Below are 25,252 nucleotides of genomic sequence, written 5' to 3'. Positions count from 1 at the left end.
GATCCCTGTTTCCACTTGGTATAGCAGATGCATGTTCCATATGATACGGTAAATTATTTTATATTTTATTATACTTCCATTTCCTTGTCTCAATTACTTCTCAGATTTTCAGGAAACAAGTCAATCCAGAAGTTGTAGTGTCAAGTCTTTTGAACATCTTCCAGAGAGCTGATCTTTCAAAGGACGGAAAGTGGTATGTTTGTGCCTTTTTTCAGTCTCCGTCCTTTCTCTATAAATTACGTTTTTTAAGAAGTAACTCTAAAAACTGTTTTTCACTTCAAATACTTTTTGTTATGCTCTATCTATGCTGAGTTACAAGAGAAACGTTCCATTATTTGCATACCATCTCCCATGAATTCCTTATTTGTTCTCACTGCTATTTGGATTCAGAAAGCTGCCATGGAAAATGGAGAACAAATCAAAGACATGTTGCTGGTATGATTGAGCAATGGGTTTTCAACATGACTTGTTCTCTTTTAGGTTCAAGGTTCTGGAGCGAGCAGTAAAAATTTTAGTCAAAGAGGAGATTTTGAAAGAGAAAAAAGAACTACTAGATGAAGCAGTAATGCGGTTGTTACCTTTCATGGTAATCACTAATGCAAACTCAAAATCTTCAGATTGGAAAATGGCCATTTGTCTGTCAGAATCTGATCTCTGCTCCTTACACCCTTTGCTGAAAGGTTGGCCAGAAGGTAAAGCATTAATTGTAACTAATTTTGTAAAAGAAAAATTGTGACAATTTAGGTCGTCATCCTTCTTGAACCTAAACACTTACTGAAGGAGACTGGCTGTCACTAACAAGGTATCATGCTGTGAGTGTGATTGGAGTTCTTTAAAAAACTTTTCAAAGAGGAAGAAATTGTCTGGTATGTTTCTGACTGTTTTTAAATATTATTGAGCCACTAATGTTTTAATATGGGATTTTTATACCTAGATTGTCTGATTATTATTTTTTTCCTTGGAATAGCTGTTGAAGAAGCAATTAAATCTAGCAAATCTGCCGAGGTGATTGGAGTGGCCAACACGAAAATGATTCTGCTGTTTTCTAAAAACATGTCTTCAGGGGACCCTTCCTTACTACTGCAAATGGTATGTGTACCATGTTACCCTAACCTTAAGAGATCTTGCTTTCCAAGTGCTCACTGTAGTAGAAGAAATGTGATACAGAAGAACTTTATACGTGCTCTTCTTGGCATTAGTATGCTATCGAAATGTGATACAGAAGAACTTTATACGTGCCCTTCTCGGCATTAGTATGCTATCATCAAGCTGCTAGGCATATATATATGTGTATATATCTTTAGAATAATGAACCCCAAGACAATTTAAATAAAACAGATTTCTACCTTAACATAAAGAAAAGAAGTGAAACTATTACCTATTTGGACAAATGATTAGTGTAACTAAATTCCAGGAATTTTTAGTTTCCTGAAAAAAAATCTAGAGAATAAACAAGTATACTTGTGGGTAGTTCATAGAAGCAGATGTTTGTGCGTTCCCAGGTTGCAAAGAGTACCAGTACAGCAGACAGTAACTTGGTACTGGTGATGGAAGGTAACAAAGATTTAATTGGATATGCAAATGGAAAATGGTGTAAAGTCATTATGAAGTCCCACTGTCTTACAGACTTTTTGTTGTTGTTTTTCCTCCACTCCCTTTTCTAAGGTTGATGATCTGATACTCATTGCTGAAACAGAATCTGACAGTGTGAGACAGAAAGTAACTACTCTTATAATTGGTTCGGTGCTTGTTCAGTGCTGCTGCGATACTCAGATGAAGGACAGTTATTTTTCAGTGGCTGTCAGGGTCTTCCGTTTCTTGGATAGAAAAATGAAAAATCTCAGAGCTTGCGATCCTGCAGAGGTAAGATGTAAACAGTCTGGAGACGGCATTTTCTTTGTAATGGAGAAATCTTTTTTTATTGGAGAACAAGAAGTTCAGAAACCTTGAGGAGGACTGAAAATCTCGCCTTTGTTTCTTTTCAGAGCAAAACCACACACTTGGCAGCGGTATTAGAAGCTGCCATTAAGAATTGCTTAGACATTTTGCCACTCTAGGGAGTCTGCAGTAAAAAATTAAGAACTCCAGAGCGTTAGGCCAGCATCCTGCCAGCTGATTCAGTGTTTCAGTGCTTTGGGCTTGGCACAAAGTTGGGGACGTTTTTGCCAGCTACCCTGTGACATCATGTGGTGTCATTGTTTGGCTTAGGAATATCGGGGCTTTTAGTCATTGAGTAAAGGTTTTGCTGGCTTGTTCAGCGGGGGAAAGAAGGAAATACAGTTGAGTATGAAAAAGAGCTTATGCTAAAAGTGGTTCCAGAGGAGGCCACGAAGATGATCTGAGGGCTGGAGCACCTCTGCTGTGAGGACAGGCTGAGAGAGTTGGGGTTGTTCAGCCTGGAGAAGAGAAGGCTCCGGGCAGACCTTAGAGCAGCCTGCCAGTACCTAAAGGGGCCGACAAGAAAGCTGGGGAGGGACTTTTTACAAGGGCAGGGAGTGACGGGACAAGGGGCAATGGCTTTAAACTGGAAGGGGAAAGATTTAGATGAGATATTAGGAAGAAATTCTTCCCGGTGAGGGTGGTGAGGCAGTGTCAGAGGTTGCCCGGGTAAGCTGTGGCTGCCCCATCCCTGGAAGTGTTCAAGGCCAGGTTGGATGGGGCTGTGAGCAACCTGGTCTGGTGGGAGGTGTCCCTGTCCATCGCAGGGGGTTGGAACTGGATGGTCTGTAAGGTCCCTTCCAGCCCAACCAGTCTATGATTCTATGAATTGCAACCTCAAGCAAGTCCTTGCAACAATATTGTGGTGTTCCTGAATTTGCTGGGTTTTGGTTTATTGTGCAGCTCCATAAGCAGTTGTATTGACACTTGTTGGGGGGTAACGTGGAGGCAGAAGAAGGAGCCATCAGAGGGGCAGGAGCAATGTTCAGAAAGAGTATTTCTGCGTCTTTCTGCTACCTTTTTTTGCTTTATTTCTATGCATATTTCCTATGGGGGTTTTCTTGATCTGTTTTGTTGGTGAAACAGTTTGTTCTTTTTCTCATGTGTAAGAAACCCATGTGAGCAGGGCTGTGTTTCTGTGTGTGCACCCCTCACACACACACATAGCAATACATGGCAGTTAGTTATTCTGACCTCAGATTATTCCATTAATGAGTTTTCATATATACGAATATCTGAAAAGATATGGATTATGTTGCTGAGACAGAGCTAGATGAAAGGATTAAACTGAATGTCCACAAAGTGCTCTGATTAACTCCGAATATCTTTGAAGAAATATTTTAGAGAGATTGGTATTTTACTCTTATTTTACCTCAGTTATGTACATTGTTAATTGTGATAGTAAGAGCTGGCATAGGTTTTAAAACTGCAGATGCAAGTTTAAATGTAAAATCAGAAATGTAATTCACTTCACAAGGATGCCTCTTTTGAGGCTGGAAATTAAATATTGCTGAATTTTAGTGCTAAATTTCTGTCTTCTGTTGCATGAAATTGTGATAGTATACATTAAAATGCATTTTCATTCACAGGAAACTCCCCTAAATTGGTCTGTTGAAGCAATAGAGGAAACTTTGGTGCCTAAGGACTTGTTAACTGCATATATAGAAAAGCTCAATAGTGATCAGACTGCTTATGCAGAGGAGTCAGCTGTGTTCCTGTTCTTATTGAAAAACTTCATTAATGGCCTAAAACCTCCTCTGTCCTTTTCAAAAGGTAGGTGTAAGCTTTTGACTGTGTCTTATATCAGTGAGGTGAAGAAGGAAGGTTAATTTTTTTGTCTTCAGCAGTTGTTGGAAACAAGCAAACCTTGCTTCTCTAACCTTCTTCCTTTGTTGTTACTGAGATCTGTGAAGATTACTTACTGGTGAACTTGAAATCAGCCAAATGTATTGTCCTCTTTTAACTGAAGATGTCTGTTTTCTCTTGGTTTCTGAAGGTGCTCATATGCATCCACTGTATCTTATTTATAATCTGTATTTTTTAGAGGAAACTTGGTGGAATCCCGAATCTCTGAATCCAGATAGCCAAGACTACCTGCACCTCCTTTTGGGGCTATTTGACCTACTTGTTGGTGGAGCTAGTGAGGGAAGCAGTGCTGTTCAGTACAGAGCATTAATGAATCTCTTACTCAAGGTATTATTTTTGCATTTGTTACTTTGAATTATTAGTCATCAACTATTATGCAGTTACATAATTTTAAGGAAAACTGAGAAAAATGGAGAACTGATGACGCAGTACTACTTGTGGCATGTTAGTACTGTGAGGAGATGAAAGTCTAAGCTTCAGCTGGTTAGTTAGCCCTAATTACATGTAATAATAGAAAACTAAAGTAAAAAAAAAAAAAACAACAGTAAATGGACCAGTTGAGGCAAAGGTGAAAACATAACACTGATTTGCAGGTCAAGGTCAAGGGCTTGAAGTTGGAGCTAAAAGTTTTGGTTCTATCTGGAAACAAAGCAAACCATTACTCTGTAAAATTTGTTAGTTTTTAAATACCAATATTGAAAGGAAAACTTTTAGAAGACATTGCATGTTTCCTTATAACATCATCTTGTGTTTTCTCACCCACACCAAGCGATACATTTTGGTGAAGAAAAGGGATATTGCCAATCTGGATTTTAGATGGCAGGGAGAAATAACTGTACGTTCTGAGGAAAAGAGAAGCAAGTAATTGACACAAAGCCACTGTCACTGGAATTTGATGCTGTTGCAGCAAGAACAGCACCTGACAAACACAAACAGAGGAAGGAAAGAATAGCAACGATCCCGTAACAAAACTTGTTTCTGATGTTAATTCTCGTATATAACTTTGTCTAATTATCAGTCACTCCAAGATCTGATGCTGAGCTGTTAAAGAGATGGATTCAGTGCCTGGGTAGTTAAAGACTGTCAACAAGGAAGGAGGGGTGTTATTTTGGTGGGATTTTTGACTGAGTAAACTGGGTCATACTGCGCAGAAGAAGACAAGAAAGTTGGAGGAGGGACTACAGAAGGTTTGTGGAATGGGGTTAGTAATGTCCTAGGACCTAGTGAAGGCAAGAGCTGCAGTAATAGTTTGCTTCTCTCGCTTGTGGAGTGCTGCTGATCTCTGATTTTGAGGGTGTTTAATTTGAAAGGGACAAGACAATTTTTACCCACTGTAGAACAGTTAATATAACTGGAACCTAGATCTTAGTGAACTTGTGGGCAAGAGAATAGACAAGAGTATGTCAGAAGCTGGGTTCACTCTGCGGGGTGTTGGCTGGGCACTCCTGTTTGATGAATGAAGAGCTCTTAGGATTCCAGAGAGCATCCTGCAGTCAGAAACCATGCTAGCTATTGCCAGACCATGTAGTGAGCAAGAACTTTAAATCGCTTTGGGCTACTATTAGAAGACAGTGTAACAGCTTCAAAATCAGAAGTTATCCTCATTGAATTTGTCAGGTCCTAAAGTTAAGGTAACTGGATGTAGAGGTGTGAAAAACTGAATTGAATTTTCTTGGAGTAGCTGTTAGTATTGGGGGGGGAGAAGGCACTCTGACCTGTGTCATCGATGGTCAGTGAAACATCTGTGATTCAGAGTTTGTTAATTTTGGTCGGTGCTCTTTTATTATAAAGCCTGTACAGCCAATCCAGGACAAATTCTAAGAATAAAGTTTAGTGTGAATATTCAGCACAGAAAGCTGTGCTGTACAAGGAAATGGGATGCCCAGCTCTCCTGAGACGCTAGTTTATAGACCTCTGAAGAGCACTTTGTGTGACTGATGGAAATGTCAGGGATTACTTGGAGCACTTTTTAAGATTACTGCTGCACAAAACAGGAGATAGAAGTTCTTTATTTTGCTTTATTTTGCGTATAACACTTTTCTTGCACAGTTGACATGCTATATACAAATGTTCATATGGATGTGTTTTCAGTCTGTTATGATTTAAAAAAAATCTCTTGTGTTTACATACCTATAGACTACAAGTTATCTGTTAAACTAAATAAGCCAGCTGTGAAGCGACATGTGGACTTGTATACATGTGCAAGTACCATTTACCCAAAAGCATCTACTCAATAACTTTTTCTTCCCAAAAGACACTGTTTCTGACTCTTTAATTCTCTTTCTGTGTACTCCTTTGATTTGGGTGGTTTATCAAGCGTTGTGAATAATAGTTTGCCAAAGAAATTAAAGTTATTAAACAAGTGCTTTTCTCTTTTTCTTTTTTCTTTTTTTTTTTTTCTGTTAATTTTAAGGTACATCTAAAAGATTCAGAAGTTCTCTTCAAATTCCTTTCAATTTTATGGACTTACAGTTATAACCTTTCAAATCATCTGAACTATGAAGTCAATGCAATGCTACAGACTCAAGCTCTATATATTGGCTATGCCCTGCTTGAATCACAGACAGACCAAAAAAAGAAACAGCTGCTATTACCATCATCTCCAGGTAAAGTCAAACAGTATCTATCTCTCATCTTAAGACTTAATCACAGTATTTTTTAATTTTGTGCAATTTTACTGTATTTTGTAACACAAAGGGTATCTATAGTTATTTATATTCAGCTGTACTAGGCTGACAGCTCTCTCTCTTGCTGATTCACTGCTGCAGTTACTAGCCCAAGCTTGGAAGAAGGCGAAAACACTTTTTTTTTTCATCTTAAAAGTGTTAAAGAAACACGCTTCTGTGCGGAAGAAGTCAATTACAGCACCTTACTTTTGGTGCAGTATAAGGATGTCGCAGTCAGTAGCAATATATGAACTCTCTAAGCTTAAACACGAATAAGAACTGTGATGAAGAAATTCAGAGCCATGGCTCTGTGAGATTCGTGTTGGTTTTGCGTAGTCTAGAGGTTTATAGTGAAAAGAGATGCCTTTTTAATTCCAAAGGAATGTTCATGCCTCTTCAGGGACAGATACAGTAAAATTCTGACCACTCACTTTGTTCTGTTGTCTTTTCCTCCTTCCTTCCCTCCCTGTTTTTGCAGTGGCGATATCTTTGCTAATTAACTTGGGTAGTCCTGTGAGTGAAGTTCGAAGGGCTGCTCTCAAATGCCTCTGTTCCTTGAGAGGGACAAAGGAGTCTCTTCTTCATCCTGTTCTTCAGCATTTGGAGCAAAAGACGGAAGAGATCATATCTGACCCTACATACATAACACAGGTATTTTTGTTATTAGGGTGTACAGGAATACAAGTTTTGTGTGCTACTGTGAGTTCCCATCTTTCCTAAAAGAAATCAAGTTAACTGAGGAAGTTCATGGTCTTTGTGTAATATAGTAGACTGATTTTTTAATGTATTATTTTAAAGGACTATAAAAACATTCAAGTGGTTTATTACATACAGAGAATTGAGAATATCGGTCAAATAATAGATATTAACTTGCGGTTTATTCAGAGATTAAGAATTCTGTTGATGTCTAGATTCCATTATTGCGAAAGCATTGAATAAATGTTGGTTTTGAGGCATTTTTATTGCAGAGAAAGAACTTAATTTTCACTTTATTAATGAAATAGATTATGGAAATTCTATTTGAGGAGCTTGAGACACAACCAAAACAGAAATCCCAGAAGAAAAAATTGTTGGAAGCTTTGGAAAGCATACTTGATTGTGTACAGAACCCTATTTTCCCATCATATATTGCAAGAAACTTACTGAAAATTCTTCATGAAGTCCATGGTGAGGTAAGTGGTGCCTTTCTAGTTGTTTTATGGGTTCTGCACTTCACTGAAAAGCTGACATCAAATTTCATTTAGTAATAATGCTGTTAAATAACTTCATAATGTATTAGACTATTAGGCATTGAGTTGAGACCTCTAATAATATGCAGTAGTGCTGCAAAGTATGATTTAGTGAAACAAAATATTTGCATGTTCCATCCAGGAATGTAAAGGGCTGCAGAATTTTGCGCTGGAGTTCTTAAGGAAACTGCCTTGATGTTACTGAAAAAGCCTGTTTCAGAAGATTCTTCCAGAAGGAATTTATTACCTTGGTTAGATATCAGTGAATATAGAGTTTTCTGTACAGAATTGTAATGTATTAGGTAGCACTGTCAATTTTAGTTGTGGGTATTAACCTCCTCATATCTAGGATATTCAGAATTCTTTAAGTGCTGGAAAATACATGAGTTCAATGTTCAAAAAATGAATGAAATTATGAATTTTTATGCTCTGTTCAGTTATACAGGTCTTGAAAGGATTGTGAACTGCATAGAGCATGAGAGTTCTTGCCTCACATTTGGGTTTTGTAGGAGACAGTGGTTCTAAATTGGTGAAAAAAATTGCCTTGTTTTGGTACTTTAACATGAAATACTCCTCTGTAAAAGAGAATAGCAAAGTAGCAGATGAGCATGTGCTTGTGGTAATCTCACGATAAGTCTTTTGTTTTTCCTCTTGAGTAGCTGTTGCATAAAATACTGTGTGCAGTGTGTTACCAGAGAGGGGATGTTGCAGTAAAATGAAGCTGTGCTGTTGGAAGTTTGTTAAAATGAGAACGGATAAAAACTTCTGTTACAAATTTCGTCTGTTTGCAGATGATTCTTTCTCACCTCTTGCCTGCACTGGACCGGTTGCTAGAGAAGGTCTTTAAAAAACCTGAGGCAATGTTGAAAGATGAAGTTGTTCTCCTGCATCTCATCCTTGGAAAGTTTAATGAATATTCAGCAACCCTCTTGTGCAAGAATCAGCAGAGTCTGGATTTATTTATCAAAAGTCTGCATGCTGCCAAGAAAATCTATGAAGAAATTCCACCATTTCAGATCACAGCACTTGGGCAGGTATGGCTTTATGAAAGATCCTTATTTTTATGCTTAAAGCAAATAGTAGTGTTTAGGATTGGATTTACAAGGGCTCTTTCTGCATTAAGGAGTCCGTAGCTTTTGACCTGTCTTTCTTTTAGTACAAGTTTTCTAGGTCTCTGTAGTGTTTTTGAAACATCTAAATAGGCTGCAAAACTTCTTCTCTTAAACTTAGCAGAAGGAGAAATTGCTGCTTGCTTTATTTTTGCATTTTGACAAACACAGAATAGAAATATGATTGTATTTGCCTGCAGATACTACTGTTCCACTGTCCTTAGTTTTTGTCAGTCAGGCAGGAGTTTTTACTTCATGTTTTTCTTCTGAGGAAAAATTGTCAAGAAAATACAGTAGGTGAGAAATAGTCTCGTTTGAAGGAGGCTACAAATTCAGGCCTTCTGTTAGCCAGGTATTAGCCTGTACTTACCGAAGGCTGGCAACAGCAAGTTTGTTCCCCGCACCAGGCAAGCTGTGTGAAAAATTTCAGGAATCGGTATGTCTGATAGATATTTCAGAATTATGTGCTTTGCATCTAAGGATTCCTGGATATATACAAATGTATAGTTAATACACTTTTTTTTTTATGATACATGTTCATACTAACATGCGTGTATGATTGGGTGTTTCGTACATAATCTAACATACCTAAATTCCATAGCTCGTGATTTTGTTACCCTCTTACGGTAAACCTCTCTGCATCCTTTCTTTTTTCCCTTTTGTAGATTACTAAACCATTCTTCGCAGCTGTGTCGGATGGGATGGTGCAAGAGAAGCTGTTAAAAGTATTGTTTGACTTACTGTTAAACTGTAAGAACCCGCTTTGCGCCCAGACAATTAGCAGTGTGTTTAAAGGGGTAAGTGGCAAACTCCACAACACAGAAATACGTTCAAACCTCTTGCGGTGGTTCTGTGTTGCTACGTTCAGTAGCACTCGTGGTTTATATCATTCATAGCATGAAAGGAATCGGAAACTATTTGTCACATAATATAATGGTGTTCATAGCATGACAAGTTTGTTAAATGGCTGCTTTTAGAAGGTATTTCTTTAAAAATTTCATTTTCTGGGATATGACTTGAATATGTGGATTATATACCCATATGTGCATGAAAGGGGTTTGATTTAAAGTCAAAGGAGGGGGCGTAGATGTGTGATAGGACACATTGTTCACTGATACTTGCATTACTGTTCTTTGTTTCAGATTTCGGTGTGTGCTGAGCAGATTGTCAGAGAACTGGAGCCTCCTGAGAAAACCAAAAGTCTCGCCACTGTTCAGCAAACTAGAAGGCAGAAAATGCAGCAACAGAGGTAAAATAACTAGAAACCCCAAAATACTCTCTGTACAGTTTGAAAACGCCACTTGTTTTACTACATCGCATAGTTTGTATTGAAAACATAGGCATCTGTTTCTTCTTTTCCCCTGCACAGTAAAGTAACTCTGAGCTACTTTTAGCAAGACAAAACCAATTCATGTTGCTGTCTGAGAACCAATGGAACTATAGTAAAATTAATTTTTAAAAAAATCCAGTAGTTTTAACGTTGACAGTTGCTCTTATGGAATCTGGCTTGACACAGCTGAACAAGGTTCATTTTTGTAGGTATTAAATTTGGTTAGTAATAAAGATGGATGGACAAATTACATACACAAGGCTGAAGCCTACAGATGCTCATCAAAATGTTCCTGTTAGTTGACTGAAAAACAGTATTTTCTTGCAGTTAAAACACTAATATAATCATTAATTGTTAGATCTCTTTGTCTTGTTTCTTCCCTCCATTCTTATAAGGAAGGAACTGTTTTGTCCCACTGTACTTAGTCTCTTCTTTAAGTGTTGGCTGTTAGGCATTGTTGAACCAGGATATTGAGTTGGTTTTCTTGGTTTGATCTAGAATAGCAGTTCTTATTTGCCTTCACTTGACCTTTTTTAACAATCATCACCCATCAGATAGATCCATCTGTAACCTGTGTCTGGCAGCATTTATAAACACACACGCTTGCACAGCCCCCATTGCCTCCATCATCAGTGGTTACACAACCAGTAGTTCTGAAGGTGCAAGTTTCCCGGATGGCAGGCAGCTCAGCATTTGGACAATTATTTGGTAATAGATTTTTATTTTATTTTTTCCACAGGAGTCTGTTTCATTATGTAGAATTTTTGTATACACAGGAGGCATGCTATACTTGTTTGTTTTTTTCAAGTTTGGTGTGGATTTTCTGTTGATTGTTTAAAATGTGTTGCTGCTTCAACCAAAAGCCCACACGCTGCCGCCTCTCCCAGGAGAAGCAGTAAAGGATATTACTATGTGAAAGAAAATTGGCCTTTTTTTACTTATGCATGCCTTTGTTCTCTGAAACACTGTACTGTTTTTCTTTGCAAATGTATATCCTGATGATTTGTCTTATCTTTTTAGAAAGCCCCAAGATGCAGAGTTGGCCCCGGAAACAAGCCACTTCAACTGGCAGAGGGTTATGCTTATTCTGGAATTACTGCAGCATAAGAAGAAACTGAAAAATCCACAGGCATTGGTACCTGCGCTTTTTAACCTGCTGAGCCGGTAATTGTGCTTCCAAACCACACGAGTCCTTGAGCGTTCTCTTCTGCAGCAGACACCATGAAGCGTTAAAATACAGGCTACTTTCGCTCTGCTTTGTTGCCACGTTTTGTAGCTTAGCTTGCCTTTTTTACTTGAACTTCTTTTAGGTAAATCAGGTGAGGGGAACAGGAAGGTGTTACAACTTTTTTGCCCTTTAAACAACGGGATGGGCCTTTTAAGGTTTTTACGTGAAGCATAGCTGCTTATGTGAAGACTTTGTTTCTCAGGTGGAGGGCTAAAACTGGCACAATTGACAGGACTTGTGTCTTTTGCAGAGCTATTATAATAATACTCTAAGCTTTAAAATTCCTCCTAAGACATTGTGGAACAGCCTTCATCCAGTGCAACTTAAGAAAACTTGCTTTTCCTGCCAGCTCTGTCTCCAGGAACTGAAGAAAGTTTACATGTAGATTGGGTATTTATCTTTTTTCCTTATGACTTGCCTTTACATAGACTGGCAATCATATTTTAGGTAATCATCTTAATACTCTTGACAGTGCTTTGATAAGTGTCTTTTATTAGACCAGTTTATGTTACTTGAAAACAAAAAAGAAGAGACACTTTTTGGCAAATGCTTTTTAGAAGCCTCAGTTTAGAACTTCTGTAGAATGCAGATTGCAGTTTCTTATTTGTATCTTAATACGCAGTTTGGTCACTTATTTTTCTGTCTCCTTTTTGAATCTCTAATTTTTTTCCTGAATGTATAGGTGTCTGGAACCTATGGCATCAGAAGAAGAAAACATGGAATATACAAAGCAGCTGATCCTCAGCTGCCTGCTAAACATCTGTCAGAAATTGTCTTCAGATGGTAGCAAGATCCCTGCAGGTAAAAATTGCCAGACTCATTTCTTGGTACTTCTCTCACCAGTACAGCGTTAAAACAATGGCCTCCCGCTTTTTTCTTCTCTCGGTCTACGCTGTGTTGTTGAGGAGAAAGAGATTCCTCTATAGGATATACAAGTTTACTGCCGTAATCGTTTTTTGTAGATCCCTTAGGTAAAGTTTGCAAATTGAAGCCAGTTGCTTGAGTGTACTGTTTATTCCTACATGGTTGACCATGAAAGTGTTAATTGGTGAATATTTTTTACTTGCAGATATCCTTGACAAAGAAAAATTCAACGTGGAAGTGATAGTTCAGTGCATCAGGATTTCTAAAATGCCTCAGACACACCACCATGCACTGCTTCTCCTTGGTGCTGTTGCTGGCATGTTTCCCGTAAGTAGTACCTGAAATTTATATGTCGGCTCTTCTCTGCAGCTTCCAAATATTGGGAAGAGTGAAGAACATATAGAACTGTTCTATAGGGAGAAATTTCTAGCACATTGGGAATGGAAGAAGCTTTCTAACAGCAGCCCTGCCTCGCCTTCCCACTGTGCTCAAAGTTCTTGTGCATTGTTTTTGCTTTCCCTTGCTTTTTTATATACAAGAAAGGAAACGTCTAGCTTGATAGCACATGTGTTCGTACAGGTTCCTGTCTTGTACAACACTGGGAAGTGTAGTTGTAGTTGATGATAAAACCAGGTTGGTTTGATTTTAATTGCCTGGGAAACAAGCCTTTTCTTCGCTGGATTGAAATTTGACTGTACGCTCACTCTTCTAAGTAAGATTCTTTTGCTTTGAAACTAGAAAAGCAGCAAACTATCCAGATGTAGCAAACTTCGTTTGCACCTTTACTTCAATACTTTCTCCACACATTTAGAAAGGAATGTTTTTGACAAATTTCTGGAGGATTTTGCTTTTTTATTGTTGGGGTTGTTTTTGTTTGTCACTTTCTTACTGCCATCACCTTCTATAGAACTAAGCTTTTATTGTACATTAACATTGACTCTTACAAGATTTTCAAGGTCAGAATACAAGGATATTTTGTATGAGTCTCATCTCTCTTTTTAAATCTAAAACACTCCTTCAGTTCACTAAAACTTGAAAGAAAAATGCGCCCATAACTTCTTGCTCTAAGTTCTGGCAAAATCTAGGGAATTTGAGCTAGGTGACACCTCTAATCCAGCCCTCTTAATTAATTACTGTGATTACAGCCTAGCCCCCCCAAAAAAGCCAAAAATTAAAATGAGAATGGTTAGTTTCCATGATATGATTGTAGATACTGCAGATGTTTTACAGATAGAAAAAGGGTGGGTGGGAAGGGTATGAAAATCACTGGAATCTGTGCAACGCTCACAGTTGTGCTTCTGCAAATCTCATTCTGCTTGTTATGCTGCCATGGCACTGAGTTGAAGAATACAAGATATTTTTTCAGACTAAACTCTCAATTTCCACTCTTTAATTACTTGCTTAGAAGTATATCTTGGTTTCCAAATAATATTGAGAACTCTGACAATCACACAGTAAGTTGCTTTGAGGAACACTGTACATTTACAATTAGTTTATTGGAGATGTTGGAAGATACTAATGATTCTCATTTTCTTTTATAGGAATCTAGTGGCATTTGTGGGAAGGAGAAATGCCTTAAGGTATAAAATGCAGAGCAGCACAGCTCAAAAAATAAACTAACCTTGTCTGTCTTCTCTTCCAGGATAAAGTTCTCCATAACATTATGCCCATTTTTACATTCATGGGAGCCAATGTCTTGCGTCTGGATGACACTTACACGTTCCAAGTGATTAATAAGACAGTGCAGATGGTTATTCCTGCTCTTATACAGGTAAATTTGCATAATGGAAAGCAGTAGAAAAAAGTGAACAATAAGGTTATTAATTAAGTAGAGGTAATGGTTTAGAGTATCAGTGGTAGAATAAGTTGTAGCCTATTCTAGGATTATTTTAGATAGATATTAATATAGTTCTTAGATATAATTTAACAGACTGCTCCTCATTTGACCAACTCTGAGTTCATCATACTGCTGCTTCTTTTTAATCTTATGAGATCCTGCACTTTGTAAATGGTTTAGCCAAAACCATAACACAACTGTACCTAGAGAGCACCTGAAACGTACTTCAAGTTTTTCATCATAAAAATAGCAGGCAAGTTCAATAGAGGAACCATCGGAAATAAGGAGGAGATTGTTGGTCTTATACTAGTATGTCATGGTCCTATCAATAGTAGACATACTCTGAAGGAAGTGGAAAGGTAAAATATTTGACAAATGCTTTTATTCTTCCAGCTCGTGTTTGCGTGCGTTTTCTTGGTCTTGTCTGGACATCTTAGATAAATGGTTATAAGCCAAAGCAAAAATACATCATTGTTTTTCAAAGGGGACACTATTTCTTCAGTCAGATTTCACTTGCACCTAATAATTCTTATTTCTAGAGTCATTCATAGATTTAAACATGAAAAATGTCATATAAATTTCTTGTGTAAAAATGAATTGGGGGAAAAAAATGTCGTCTTCTAACAGTGGGCTAGGGATTTCCTGGGGTATTTTTAATTACATGTGTACAGGTTTTGCATCCTTTTGCAGATTTCTCTGTTAGGGAAATCAAGTTGCTGTCTCTCATTTTAATTTTGTCTTAATTTTTTTTTTTTTATTTAAAACCTTTCATAGCAGCCATCACAAGTTTCTGTGACAAATTATTTATGGCGCACACAATTGTTACATGTGAGGAGAGCCTAATGTTATTTACCGGAGATCACGGAGCCTACTCGTGTTATTTTTACTAGGCCCTTAAATCCAAGACCCTACTGTCAGGCTTACAGGCAGAGTTTGCAGAAGGCTGTGGCATTGCTTTCCCTTGAAAATGTCCTGCTTGTTTCAGCTGATGCGAAGTAATGGGGTGTTTTCCGGTTTTTTTCCGGGTTTTTTTCCTTTTCTATTTTTCTCTTCTTTCTAGTTTTTTTCCTCTGTCTCTCCTCGCCCCATCTCTTTTTCTCTCTCCTTTTATCTTTTCCTCTTTCTCGCTCGCCTTTCCTCTTTCTCGCTCACCTTTCCTCGCTCTTTTTGTCTTTTTTAATTTTATTTGAAGCATCCTCCTTAAACACGGAAAAGGAACTGTGTGATTGACGACTGTGTATTTTGGAGCACTTCCGTTTTCCTTGAGATCAGACTTTCGGTAATGCCGTTATCAGGCACATAATGGTTTCTCTCCTTTTCTGACTTCACAAGCGAGAACTGGTACTTGTCTGGGATACCCTGTTTGAACGGCTGTCCCTCTTTGTCCGCAGGCTGAAGACAGCGATTTGTCCGAGTCCTCGGGCAGCGTGGAAGAGGTGGTGGTGAAGATCATTCGTGTGTTTGTGGATGCTTTGCCCCACGTCCCGGAGCACCGGCGCCTGCCCATCCTGGCCCAGCTGATCACTACGGTGGGAGGGGACAAGTTTCTCTGGGTTCTCCTGGTCCTGCTCTTTGAGCAATATGTGACCAAAACCGTGACGGTGACATCAAGCACAGACAAGGTTAGAGGAGTAGTGGGGTCAACTTTTTCTCCTCCTCCTTTCTCTTCATGGTCTTGCCTTTAAGAAGGCGCAAGAGAAGCCCCTAAGTTATGCTAGAATAAGTAACGAGCTCTGAGCTTGGGCTGTAGCAGAGCCTGAGGGTGGCGTTGACTATGATTTGTATTGCAGATGCATTATTCTTTTGTCCTGGAGCCTGAACAAGAAATCACATGTTGTCCAGCAGTCCTTGACCTGAAGAGCTGATAATCTAATTATTCAGTGCTTCAACATTTCTAAAGTTGGGTTGTTGTTTTTTTCTTTAACTGCATTTGTGGAACGTGATAGTGGTCTTCCTGTACAGACCAAGATAAAAACCCTATTACGTTTTTATGTAGGCAGGCTTTTGGATTCGGTGAAAACTTAGTTTATGGGGAAAACTAAAAGAATTATTAAAGAAACATTGGTGAGATGATACAGTCTTTGCTGTAGCAATTTAACCTCTTTCTACACCCTCTACACCTATTTTTCTCCTGAAGACCATGCTGCTATTACACTTAATGTTAATCCTGGCAGTATCCATCTCACCATGGCATTTTCACAAACTCACTGAGGAGTTTTCGAGTCTTTTTGTCATTATTGGTAATATTTTTTTTTAATTCTTGAATTTATTTTTTTTTTTTAATTTCTAAACCATAAACAGGATGCTGTTCTGGAAGCAGACACTGAATTCTGGATTTCCATCTGTTGTGAATTTAATGTACGTTCTCAGTTCCAGAGCATGATGAAAATAATCCAGTACTTGACAGAGCTGCCAGAGAACAAAGAAGGTAACCACGAAACAGGGCCAGCAACCGCCTGTAAACCTTCCTATTACAAGGGACAAGGGGTAGTGCTTTTAAACAAAAAGAGGGAAGATTTAGATGAGATATTAGGAAGAAATCCTTCCTGGTGAGGGTGTTGAGGCAGTGGCAGAGGTTGCCCAGAGAAGCTGTGGCTGCCCCATCCCTGGAAGCGTTCAAGGCCAGGTTGGATGGGGCTGTGAGCAACCTGGTCTGGTGGAAGGTGTCCCTGCCCATGGCAGGGGGTTGGAACTGGGTGGTCTGTAAGGTCCCTTCCAACCAAACCAGTCTGTGATTCTGTGATTCTATTACTCCTCTAGACAGAAGACTAAGGGATACAGAATGACTCTAATGACCTTTTTTTTTAATAAAATGGCTAAGATATGTGATTACTTTTTAATCCTTTTAAGTATAGATTAATTTGAGCACTTAGAATCAAACAGTAGTCCTCATTTAGAAGGTACAGTAAACCATTTAGTTGAAATAAAAAGCTATTATTCATAGCAGACAAGTTCACAGGGACTACCAGTCATTTCTAGGTCTCTTAAAGGTTTCATTTCTTTCTACTACAATATAATGGAGCAATAGTTAAACAATATGTTTTAATACTTTTCTAGTCTGTTATTTCAGAGAGCGTTGGGGACAGTGGGTGAGGGTTGTTTGTTTCTTTTTAAGTTGGGACTTGCTGTATTTCTTGTTTAAATACATTTGCTCAGCCAGGAAGGACCAGGTAATGACAGTGAAAGCCGTTTTCCCAAATACGTGACGCACAGCGCAGGTAGTCCTCCCTCAAAAGTCTCTCGTGTTTGTAGCCAGTGTATTGTAGCTTTAGCACCAAGAACAAAGAAGATTCTTCACATAAAATACGATCTGATGGAAGGGCAGTGAAATGGCACTACTTCTTTTGAGGCTGTTGAAATGAAAAATTAATCTCCTGTGGTATTTCAGAGCATCTTTTTTGGAACTTTGACATGATTTTGGATACTGCAGAATTACTATCCTTGATAGGCATCTGACTGTAGTTTTACTTAGTTTCTGTAATTGGAAATCAAATGTCTTTTTCTTTTGGCTGCAAATTTGTTTTGTGAATGTTTTCAACAGATGATCCTGGGTCAAAAAAGTCAAGGACATGCAAGACAAAGTTAAAAAATCAGGATGGGCAGCTCTTTAATGTGGAGTCTCACTCAGACAAACAACTTCGGCATTTCAAATTCTTGTCAGTCTCCTTCATGTCACAACTTTTATCCTCTCAGAGTTTTGTGAAAAAGGTAATAACGGCAGATTCCTTTTAAACCGATCACATTAAGTAGTTGTGCCATACTGTAATAGATGAGGTTTGATTTGCTTTTTAGTATGGCTTTACGTTCAAAGGGGATGAAAGAATACGCTGCCCAGGGTATCGTGCTGACACCTTTATTGACACAGTTTTGAAACCTCACAGTAATGTTAATTATTTTTTTAATGAGGCTTTTCCAGATAGACTCCGTTTGTGTGACTGATGAATAGGTAACAAAGTGAAATTCTGGTCCCAGTGGATTCCCACTGGCATTGTGGAGTCTGGGATTTCACTTGCTGTTTGTAGAACTCCAAGTTTGATGTGGGATTCATACTCTCTAACTCTGAAAAGGCAAAATAAATGTTACAAATCTTAGGCTGCAGCTCTAGCTGGAAGTAGTTCCCAGTTACCAGCATGAAATGTATTTGCTACTGTCACTGCATTGCCTAAGATTCCCAGATTTTCTTCTAGAATGACGGCTTAAGTGCAGGTGTGGGGAACTCCTGATTACCATCTCAGTGGACATTCTGTTCAGAACAAAGAAATTTGCATATACTGGGATATTAACTTAATGAGCGGATGCAAGTTTCACACTTGGTGTTTTCATTCTTTTTTAAACCAGATAGTTGAATGTGAAGAAACGGAAGAGCTGCAGAAGTTGGAACAGAGGTATGCTTGAAATCTGCTCCGCTCCTCCTGTTTCTAGCTTTTACTGCAACCTGGGAATATTTTAAGTCTAGTTGCATTAGAATATTTTTTTTCCCAAGGATACTTTTAATGTCCTTGGCAACAAACAGTATTTATTATATGCAAGTTATTTGCGGGGTTTTTTTTTGTTTTGATTTTGTTTTTTAATATGGTGTAGAGATTTTTATTGCTGGAAGATTACTCTACCCACTATCCCCTCTTTCTGTGTTTGTGATAGTGCTTATTTACATACTTGGCCATAGCTATTACACTACTGATGATGGAGTCTCTAAAAGAATCCCAGATTTTTGGCAAAACAGATCACTTCATTTAAAAAATCGTTATTCTCAGGTGCCCCTATATTGGTGTAAGAAAATTACCAGTAATCACAGATCGCAGTTGTAGTCATTGGGCTATAACAACCAAAAACTGAGGGTTTCTTTTGCAGAGGCTTAACTTTTATGTTTGTTCTAAGTGGAAAAAAGGTGTAGGATTTATATTAAATGCTGTGTTCCTTAAATGCTCATTTTTAAAACTCTGTATCTTCCCAGATTGTTTTTGTTTTAAAGCAGAGTTCTTAAATAGAACTACTGTTGTACGTAGATGCTCATTTGGGGGTACCAGGTAGACTTCTTTAATGTGGACAATTGTCCTTATCGCCGTAGCTTTTTGTTCATATGTAGATGTGATCCACTGGACTCTCCATTAGGTGTTTCATTTTCTTTTATTGTTGCTGTTTTGCGACGTTCTGTATGTTCTGGTAATAAAGTTTACTTCTTTAGCGTCCTTGTTAATTACTAAAAGATGCTTCCTTTCCATCTAGGCTCTTAGAAGAAGTTCTTCACTATATAAACACTGTGGCATCTTCAGTGGAAGGAAACGTGGACAAACCAACTGCCAAATTTTGGAGGGTTCTGCTTAACAAGTCCTATGATATGCTGGATAAAGTATGTCTCATTGGCCCTCACATTAGCAGTGGGACATTTCTGCTTTTGCTTATCAATATGATTATAACCTCTGTAGGATTTCTTGTTGGATTAGTACTAATCTTTATTGGACAGTCTGCAACCTGGTGCATCATTGGTTAAACTCATCTAACAACTTTAATAACTACAGCTAACAGCTTAGCCAGAACAACCAGAAAAAAAAAAATCAGGAATGCTGGAAGCAGTCATTTCACTGTCTGTCTGGTGGAGAAGAATGGCTTTTGGCAGCATTTCTCACTCTTAACTCAGACAATGATTTAACTAGTGCTGTTGGAACTGCTGTGTATTTCTACATGGAATTTAAACGGAGAAAAAAATCCTTATGCTTTTCTCTCTACTCTTTTTCTGATCCAAAGTGTATTTGTAGAATTGGAGTGGCTATCTCGTTGCGTGCTGTGGAACATACTTCTTTTCACAGCTTGGATTTATGGGTTTTGCCTGTGAAGCAGATTCCAGTTTTCATGATGTACATGCACAGGGCACTACCAGAAGTATTTTAGGGTAAGGAGGGATAGCTCACCTGTGTAAACAAAAGGAATTGCTGAGGAAATCTCGGAGCTAGCGGGGAATGGCTGGTTAGCAACCAGAGAACGTACGTTAAATACTGTAACTGGAACCTGCTTTGTTCTTGTGCTTGCTTCAGATACAGCACTGCTAGCCTGTCCTCTCTTCTTTGAGCCTGAAACCCCTGTGGGAAGTTGAAGAGAGTTTGCCTGTCTTATTTGGAGGCTACTATGTCACTGCGCATGGAAAAGCATTTATGGTATTGTTTTGTTTGTGTCTTCTTGTAGGTCAATGCCTTATTGCCAACAGAAACCTTCATCCCTGTAATCCGGGGACTGATGACGAATCAGCTCCCGTCTGTGAGACGTAAGGCAATGGACCTTTTGAACAACAAGGTGCAGCAGCGCACAAGGTGGCAGAAGAGCCAGGTGAGGCGAAGTGGTTGAACTTGGTTCCTTTAGCAGAAGTACCCAGAGAGAGGGATGGAGAAGTGGTTTGCTGTATGTAAAGATGCCGAGAACCAGTGCCAGGTCTGGCAGGCAGCTCTGGAGTAGCGGAGACGTAGGCTACCTCCCTGTGGTTACCTTGCCGGTTCTGAATTTCTAATGGTATGTCTAACGTCTGCGTTCTCTTGTCCTCTCAGATCCTGCAGCTCTTAGAGCTGGTTCCTGAGCTCATTGCTATTGTGCAGTGCAAAAGAAAGGAGGAAGAGGAGGAGCAAGCCATCAACAGGCAGACTGCTTTGTTCAGCCTCAAGCTACTCTGCAAAGGTTTTGGCGCAGAAAATCCAGTGCCGTTTGTACCTGTTCTGAAAACTGCCATTGATCTCATTTCTTCAGAGAAGGAGGAAAAGAACGTGATGGGCAGCGCTTTGCTCTGTATCGCGGAGGTCACCTGTACGCTGAAAGCCCAAGCGATACCTCAGCTTCCGAGGTACTGTTCTTTTTAACAGAACCAAGTGCAGGAGGAATTGGTTATACCGGAAGGCGTCACTGAAGGAATGCTGATGAAGGCCAAGTGGCAGTCTGCCCGTGTGGGTGTGTCGTCTAGATAAGAGTAAAGATACTTGTAGTGCTTGAAGGGGTTTCCTGGTCATAGAAGTAAGAAGCTAGTGGGGAAATTGTAAGAGTTTTGTAATCAGTGAAGTTCCTTATGGAGTCTGCTACTGTGAACAGAGAGGCAGTCTTTATGGGTCACAGCGTATTCTGTATTTTTACTGTGGAACAGATTGCATTTAAAAACATGAGAACCAGGACAGTTGGAAACTGGACATGTTACATGATTTTATTTTCCCTATTCAAGGAGAATTCAAGCATCTAACTTGTTGCTTTTAAGACTGTTTTATTTCATGACAAACATAAGTTTCTTATTGTCATTAAATCTTTAAACTAAAGACGGAGCTTTGAGCAACCTGATCTAGTGATCTACGGTAGGGGGGTTGGACTAGATGATCTTTAAAGATCCTTTCTATGCTTCTGTGAATCTAGACCTAAGATTCTTCATTAGCTTCCAAAAAAAAAAAAGAAATACAGCAGAAGAGCCCAGAATACTGAGTTTTCTCAAATACACATGTAAAAATTAATGTGAAAATTGTCCCTGCAGGCTTAACAGATGGATTTCTGTGATTGGAAATGTGCCTCCAAACGGTCAGTGGTTTCACCTTTCTCTGTTTGTGCTTGGTTATTCACAGGCTGATGCCAGCACTGTTGAAGACTTTAAAAAACAAGAAGGAGCTGGTCTCCCATGAGATTTACTTGCTGAGTGCCGTCACTGCTCTGCTGAAGGTTGCAGAAACACTACCACATTTCCTCAGTCCTTACCTTTTGGATTGCCTGCTGCAGGTGAGCTCTCTGACCCCTACAGATCTGTAAAGGGGAACAGGCTCTGCCCAGTTCCTAGGAGAAGCTACAGAGATGACTTTTTTCTGTCTGAAACTGAAGTAGGAGTGTGTGCCCACTATGTGGAAAGTCGTAACGTTTTACTCTTCTACTCACATTATGCAGATAACTAAGATGCAGAATGTAAGAGCGTTTCCTACGCCTCCCTCTGATAGGTTGTAGTTTGCCCCTTTGGAAAGAGAGATGAATCCTGAAGGATCATTCTGTAATATCGTGATCTTTCAAATGTGTATCTGACAGCTCTAGGTGGGGTAATCCTGACCCCCTGCTGCTGACACACGCATTTGTTCAGTGTTTGTCTTCTGAAGACAGCGAAGCTCTGGGCACAGACGTCTGCGTGGAAGGTGCTCCAAGTGGTGCAAACACAAAATTCCCATCCGACGCCTGCAGCCCACAACTACTGTAAAATAAGTTCGTGAGCTGTTTTAAGTATGCCTAACTTTTGTTGGATTTCTTGATAGGTTGTCCGCTTGGAAAAGATTGTGGTCGAGTTTGGTCCTTCGTCCCAGATAAGTGTACGTGTAACATCATTGAAAACTATCCTAGCTACGAGGCTTGCTCCCCGAATACTCTTGCCTGCAGTTACAAAGTGTTACAGTGAAGTAGCAAATACCCGGAAGGTAAGGATTATTTTTTTTCATTCTTTTGCATTACGATTAAAAAGAGAGAAAGGGAAAAAAAAAAAAAAGAAACGAGCAATGCAAAATTTGGTTCAACTGTCCAGGCTGTGTCCCCTTGTGTCCCCTCCCAGCCTCTTCCCCACCACCAGCCTACTCGCTGGAGCAGCAGAGTGAGAAACAAAGAAAGCCTTAACGCCGTGCAGGCTCTCTTCAGCAATAGCTAAAGCACCGCTGTGTTATCAGCGTTCTTTTGGTCACAAATCTAAAACACAGCACCACATGAAGAACATTAACTCCATCCCAGCCAAACCTGGCCGAGTCTTTATATTATCTCTGTTTTCTTTTGTACCACAGCGGTGATCCAGGAAAGTTAGACCTGGGAGAAATACACCGGTTTAATGTCCTTAGCATGTTACATGATGAAGGCTTGAGAGATCATCCCATTCCTAAAGGCCTCGATTTATCTGCTAGGAACACAAGTTGAGTCATAATTTTCATCTGGGCTTTGCTCCTGTCTCATAGGTGCAAAGCGTTCAGACTTAACTGGTATCTCCAGTATTGGAGAAGGGAGACCGATCTCTTTTCAGGAATCCTACTAACCTAAGCCCCCAAAAAGTACAGGGAAAAATTGGTTTATTGTATCAACGGTATTTTAATGAGCATGAAGTGCAAAAATCCAGTTCCCTTGTTATGTTTCTCGGTTACTGTTAGTATCACAGTTGCCTTTGCATTGCTTTGCTTGTGTTTTGGCAGAACTGCCTGGGTCCGCTTATGAACATTTTGAAGGAGCACATTGTTGGGATGGAGAAGGAGCACCTCATCTCCCATCAGTCTGAGCTGACGGCATTTTTCATGAAAGCCCTGGACTTCCGAACAGAGCATGCCCAGGTGGTGTCTTTAGGGGGATGAACAGCAGCAGCTCCAGCTCTACATGCTAATTCTATCAGTTGCTTTAAAAAATATTGGTAGTTTCCATTGCGTACGTGCTCTGAAATTCTGGGTATCAAATACTCCGTTCTGGAATTGTTCTTGGGGTAGAAACCATGGTTAGGTATTTGGTCTGAAACAGACAAAACGTGCTTTGAAAGCTCAAATTCTTACATTTCAAAGTTGGAATTATGTTTTCTAATTTTTCTAGGATGATTTAGAGGAAGTTGGTAAGACAGAGGCATACATTATCGATTGTCTAATAAGCATGGTTATGAAACTTTCCGAGACTTCTTTCAGACCCCTCTTCTTCAAGGTAAGAAGTTTAAATATAATTCGTCTGCATCAGCGTATTTGTATTTTCCAGTGCACAGACACAAGAAGGAGCTAATTTGCTTTTGACTTGCAGCTCTTTGATTGGTCCAAAACAGAGTCTGCCCTAAAAGACAGACTGCTGACATTCCACCGCGTCGCTGATTGCATTGCGGACAAGCTCAAGGGTCTCTTCACCCTGTTTGCTGGTCATTTAGTGAAGCCGTTTGCTGAGACACTGAACCAGGTCAACATTTCTAAAACTGGTAAGTTTTCAGTTACTAACTAGAGAGGCATGGGCAGGCTGCTTCTAATTGCCGAAAGGGGTTAATTGTAATTGCTGAAAGTTCAGTCTTACAGGATTTACTTCACAGCACATACCTCTCACTTCTCTCTTTCTTCTTTCTCTCACAAATAAGGCGTCTGTCTTATTCTGATGGAACCAAAGGACATTTTTCATCCATGGGCTCTGGGCTGCCAGTACAATGTTGAGACCACGTGAAAATTTTCAGTGTCAGTCCCAGTGAGTTCCATGAGAATGAAATTGTGTGGAAAGAGGGTGACTTGCTTCTGTTTGGGGTTTTTTTTTCTTTTTTCTTTTTTCTTTTTTTTATCATTAATTGACTTATTATATGCTACCTGGTGTATTCAGACTCCTCTGCTTTCTTGGCAAAAGCGGTATTACTTTTTCGGGTGGGAAACTAATTGCCCATCCCATTTGTAGTGACCTGAAGAAATTCTCCATATCCACAGGTACGGCCAAGCACTTTTCCTAGAGCCTGTGGCTATCCTCTTTTATCCCCAGCTGACTGAGAACAGCAGCGGCAGACCTGCTAGGGCCATAGCTACGTGTGATAGTACGGAATTGCCAAGTACTACATCCTTTAGCTATATTCACAAACTAACAATGTTTCTGTCTTGTGGGGAAGTTTTGTCTTTTTGGTTTGTTGATGATTTTTATTTTTTTTTCTTCTTGATTGCTATGTAGATGAAGCTTTCTTTGACTCCGAGAATAGCACAGAAAAGAGCTGTCTGCTGTTGCAGTTCACCATAGACTGTCTGCACAAGCTCTTCCTGTTTGACACCCAGAAGTTCCTGAGTAAGGAAAGAGCAGAAACCTTGATGATGCCTCTGGTCGATCAGGTATTTACAAACCCCAAAAAACAATTCATAGCTGATTTTATTTTTATTTCCCCCCCCTCCCCATCTGAATGATTTTTTTTAAAAAAAAAAAACAAACTGTCAGGCCTCAATCCTCTCCCTTAACAAAAAGGGAGGAATGAATTAATTGTCTCTGGGCTACAGACAGTAGTAACTGCTTTGCCTATGGCTCTGAATTACTAATTTTTTTTAAACTCTTGCTAAGTGTCTTCGTTCTGTAAGGTTCATGCATTTTGTTGAACTCTTGCAGACCGCTGCGCTCCCACTGATGCTCTTTGACGTAACTGTTGAGTACCTGAAAGCCAAAGCTAGAAGTACTTTTGGCTGGGTTTATCTGAGCCTGGATCTGTTTGACAAGTTTTTTACTTCCACAG

At 39.4% G+C, this 25,252-nt stretch overlaps 1 protein-coding gene across 1 annotated transcript in view; it reads left to right on the top strand.

Annotated features, from left to right (window-relative positions):
* Window positions 1-25,252, top strand: part of HEATR1 (HEAT repeat containing 1) — a 38,621-nt gene that overhangs the window by 11,909 nt on the left and 1,460 nt on the right. Inside the window, 30 exon segments of the mRNA XM_009701890.1 lie at window positions 105-193; window positions 481-692; window positions 968-1,089; window positions 1,666-1,863; window positions 3,528-3,711; window positions 3,983-4,131; window positions 6,218-6,410; window positions 6,949-7,121; window positions 7,475-7,642; window positions 8,491-8,733; window positions 9,474-9,605; window positions 9,951-10,057; window positions 11,159-11,302; window positions 12,049-12,167; window positions 12,436-12,557; window positions 13,873-14,001; window positions 15,459-15,689; window positions 16,369-16,495; window positions 16,965-16,972; window positions 17,629-17,775; window positions 18,406-18,452; window positions 19,294-19,417; window positions 20,248-20,388; window positions 20,604-20,893; window positions 21,651-21,801; window positions 22,320-22,478; window positions 23,232-23,366; window positions 23,617-23,721; window positions 23,815-23,983; window positions 24,706-24,860. Coding sequence (XP_009700192.1) covers window positions 105-193; window positions 481-692; window positions 968-1,089; window positions 1,666-1,863; window positions 3,528-3,711; window positions 3,983-4,131; window positions 6,218-6,410; window positions 6,949-7,121; window positions 7,475-7,642; window positions 8,491-8,733; window positions 9,474-9,605; window positions 9,951-10,057; window positions 11,159-11,302; window positions 12,049-12,167; window positions 12,436-12,557; window positions 13,873-14,001; window positions 15,459-15,689; window positions 16,369-16,495; window positions 16,965-16,972; window positions 17,629-17,775; window positions 18,406-18,452; window positions 19,294-19,417; window positions 20,248-20,388; window positions 20,604-20,893; window positions 21,651-21,801; window positions 22,320-22,478; window positions 23,232-23,366; window positions 23,617-23,721; window positions 23,815-23,983; window positions 24,706-24,860 — 4,473 coding nt within the window.

The sequence above is a fragment of the Cariama cristata genome, unplaced genomic scaffold, assembly GCF_000690535.1.
Source record: "Cariama cristata isolate BGI_N322 unplaced genomic scaffold, ASM69053v1 scaffold1506, whole genome shotgun sequence".
NCBI lineage: Eukaryota > Metazoa > Chordata > Aves > Cariamiformes > Cariamidae > Cariama > Cariama cristata.
This window is presented reverse-complemented; position numbering and strand designations above follow the sequence as displayed.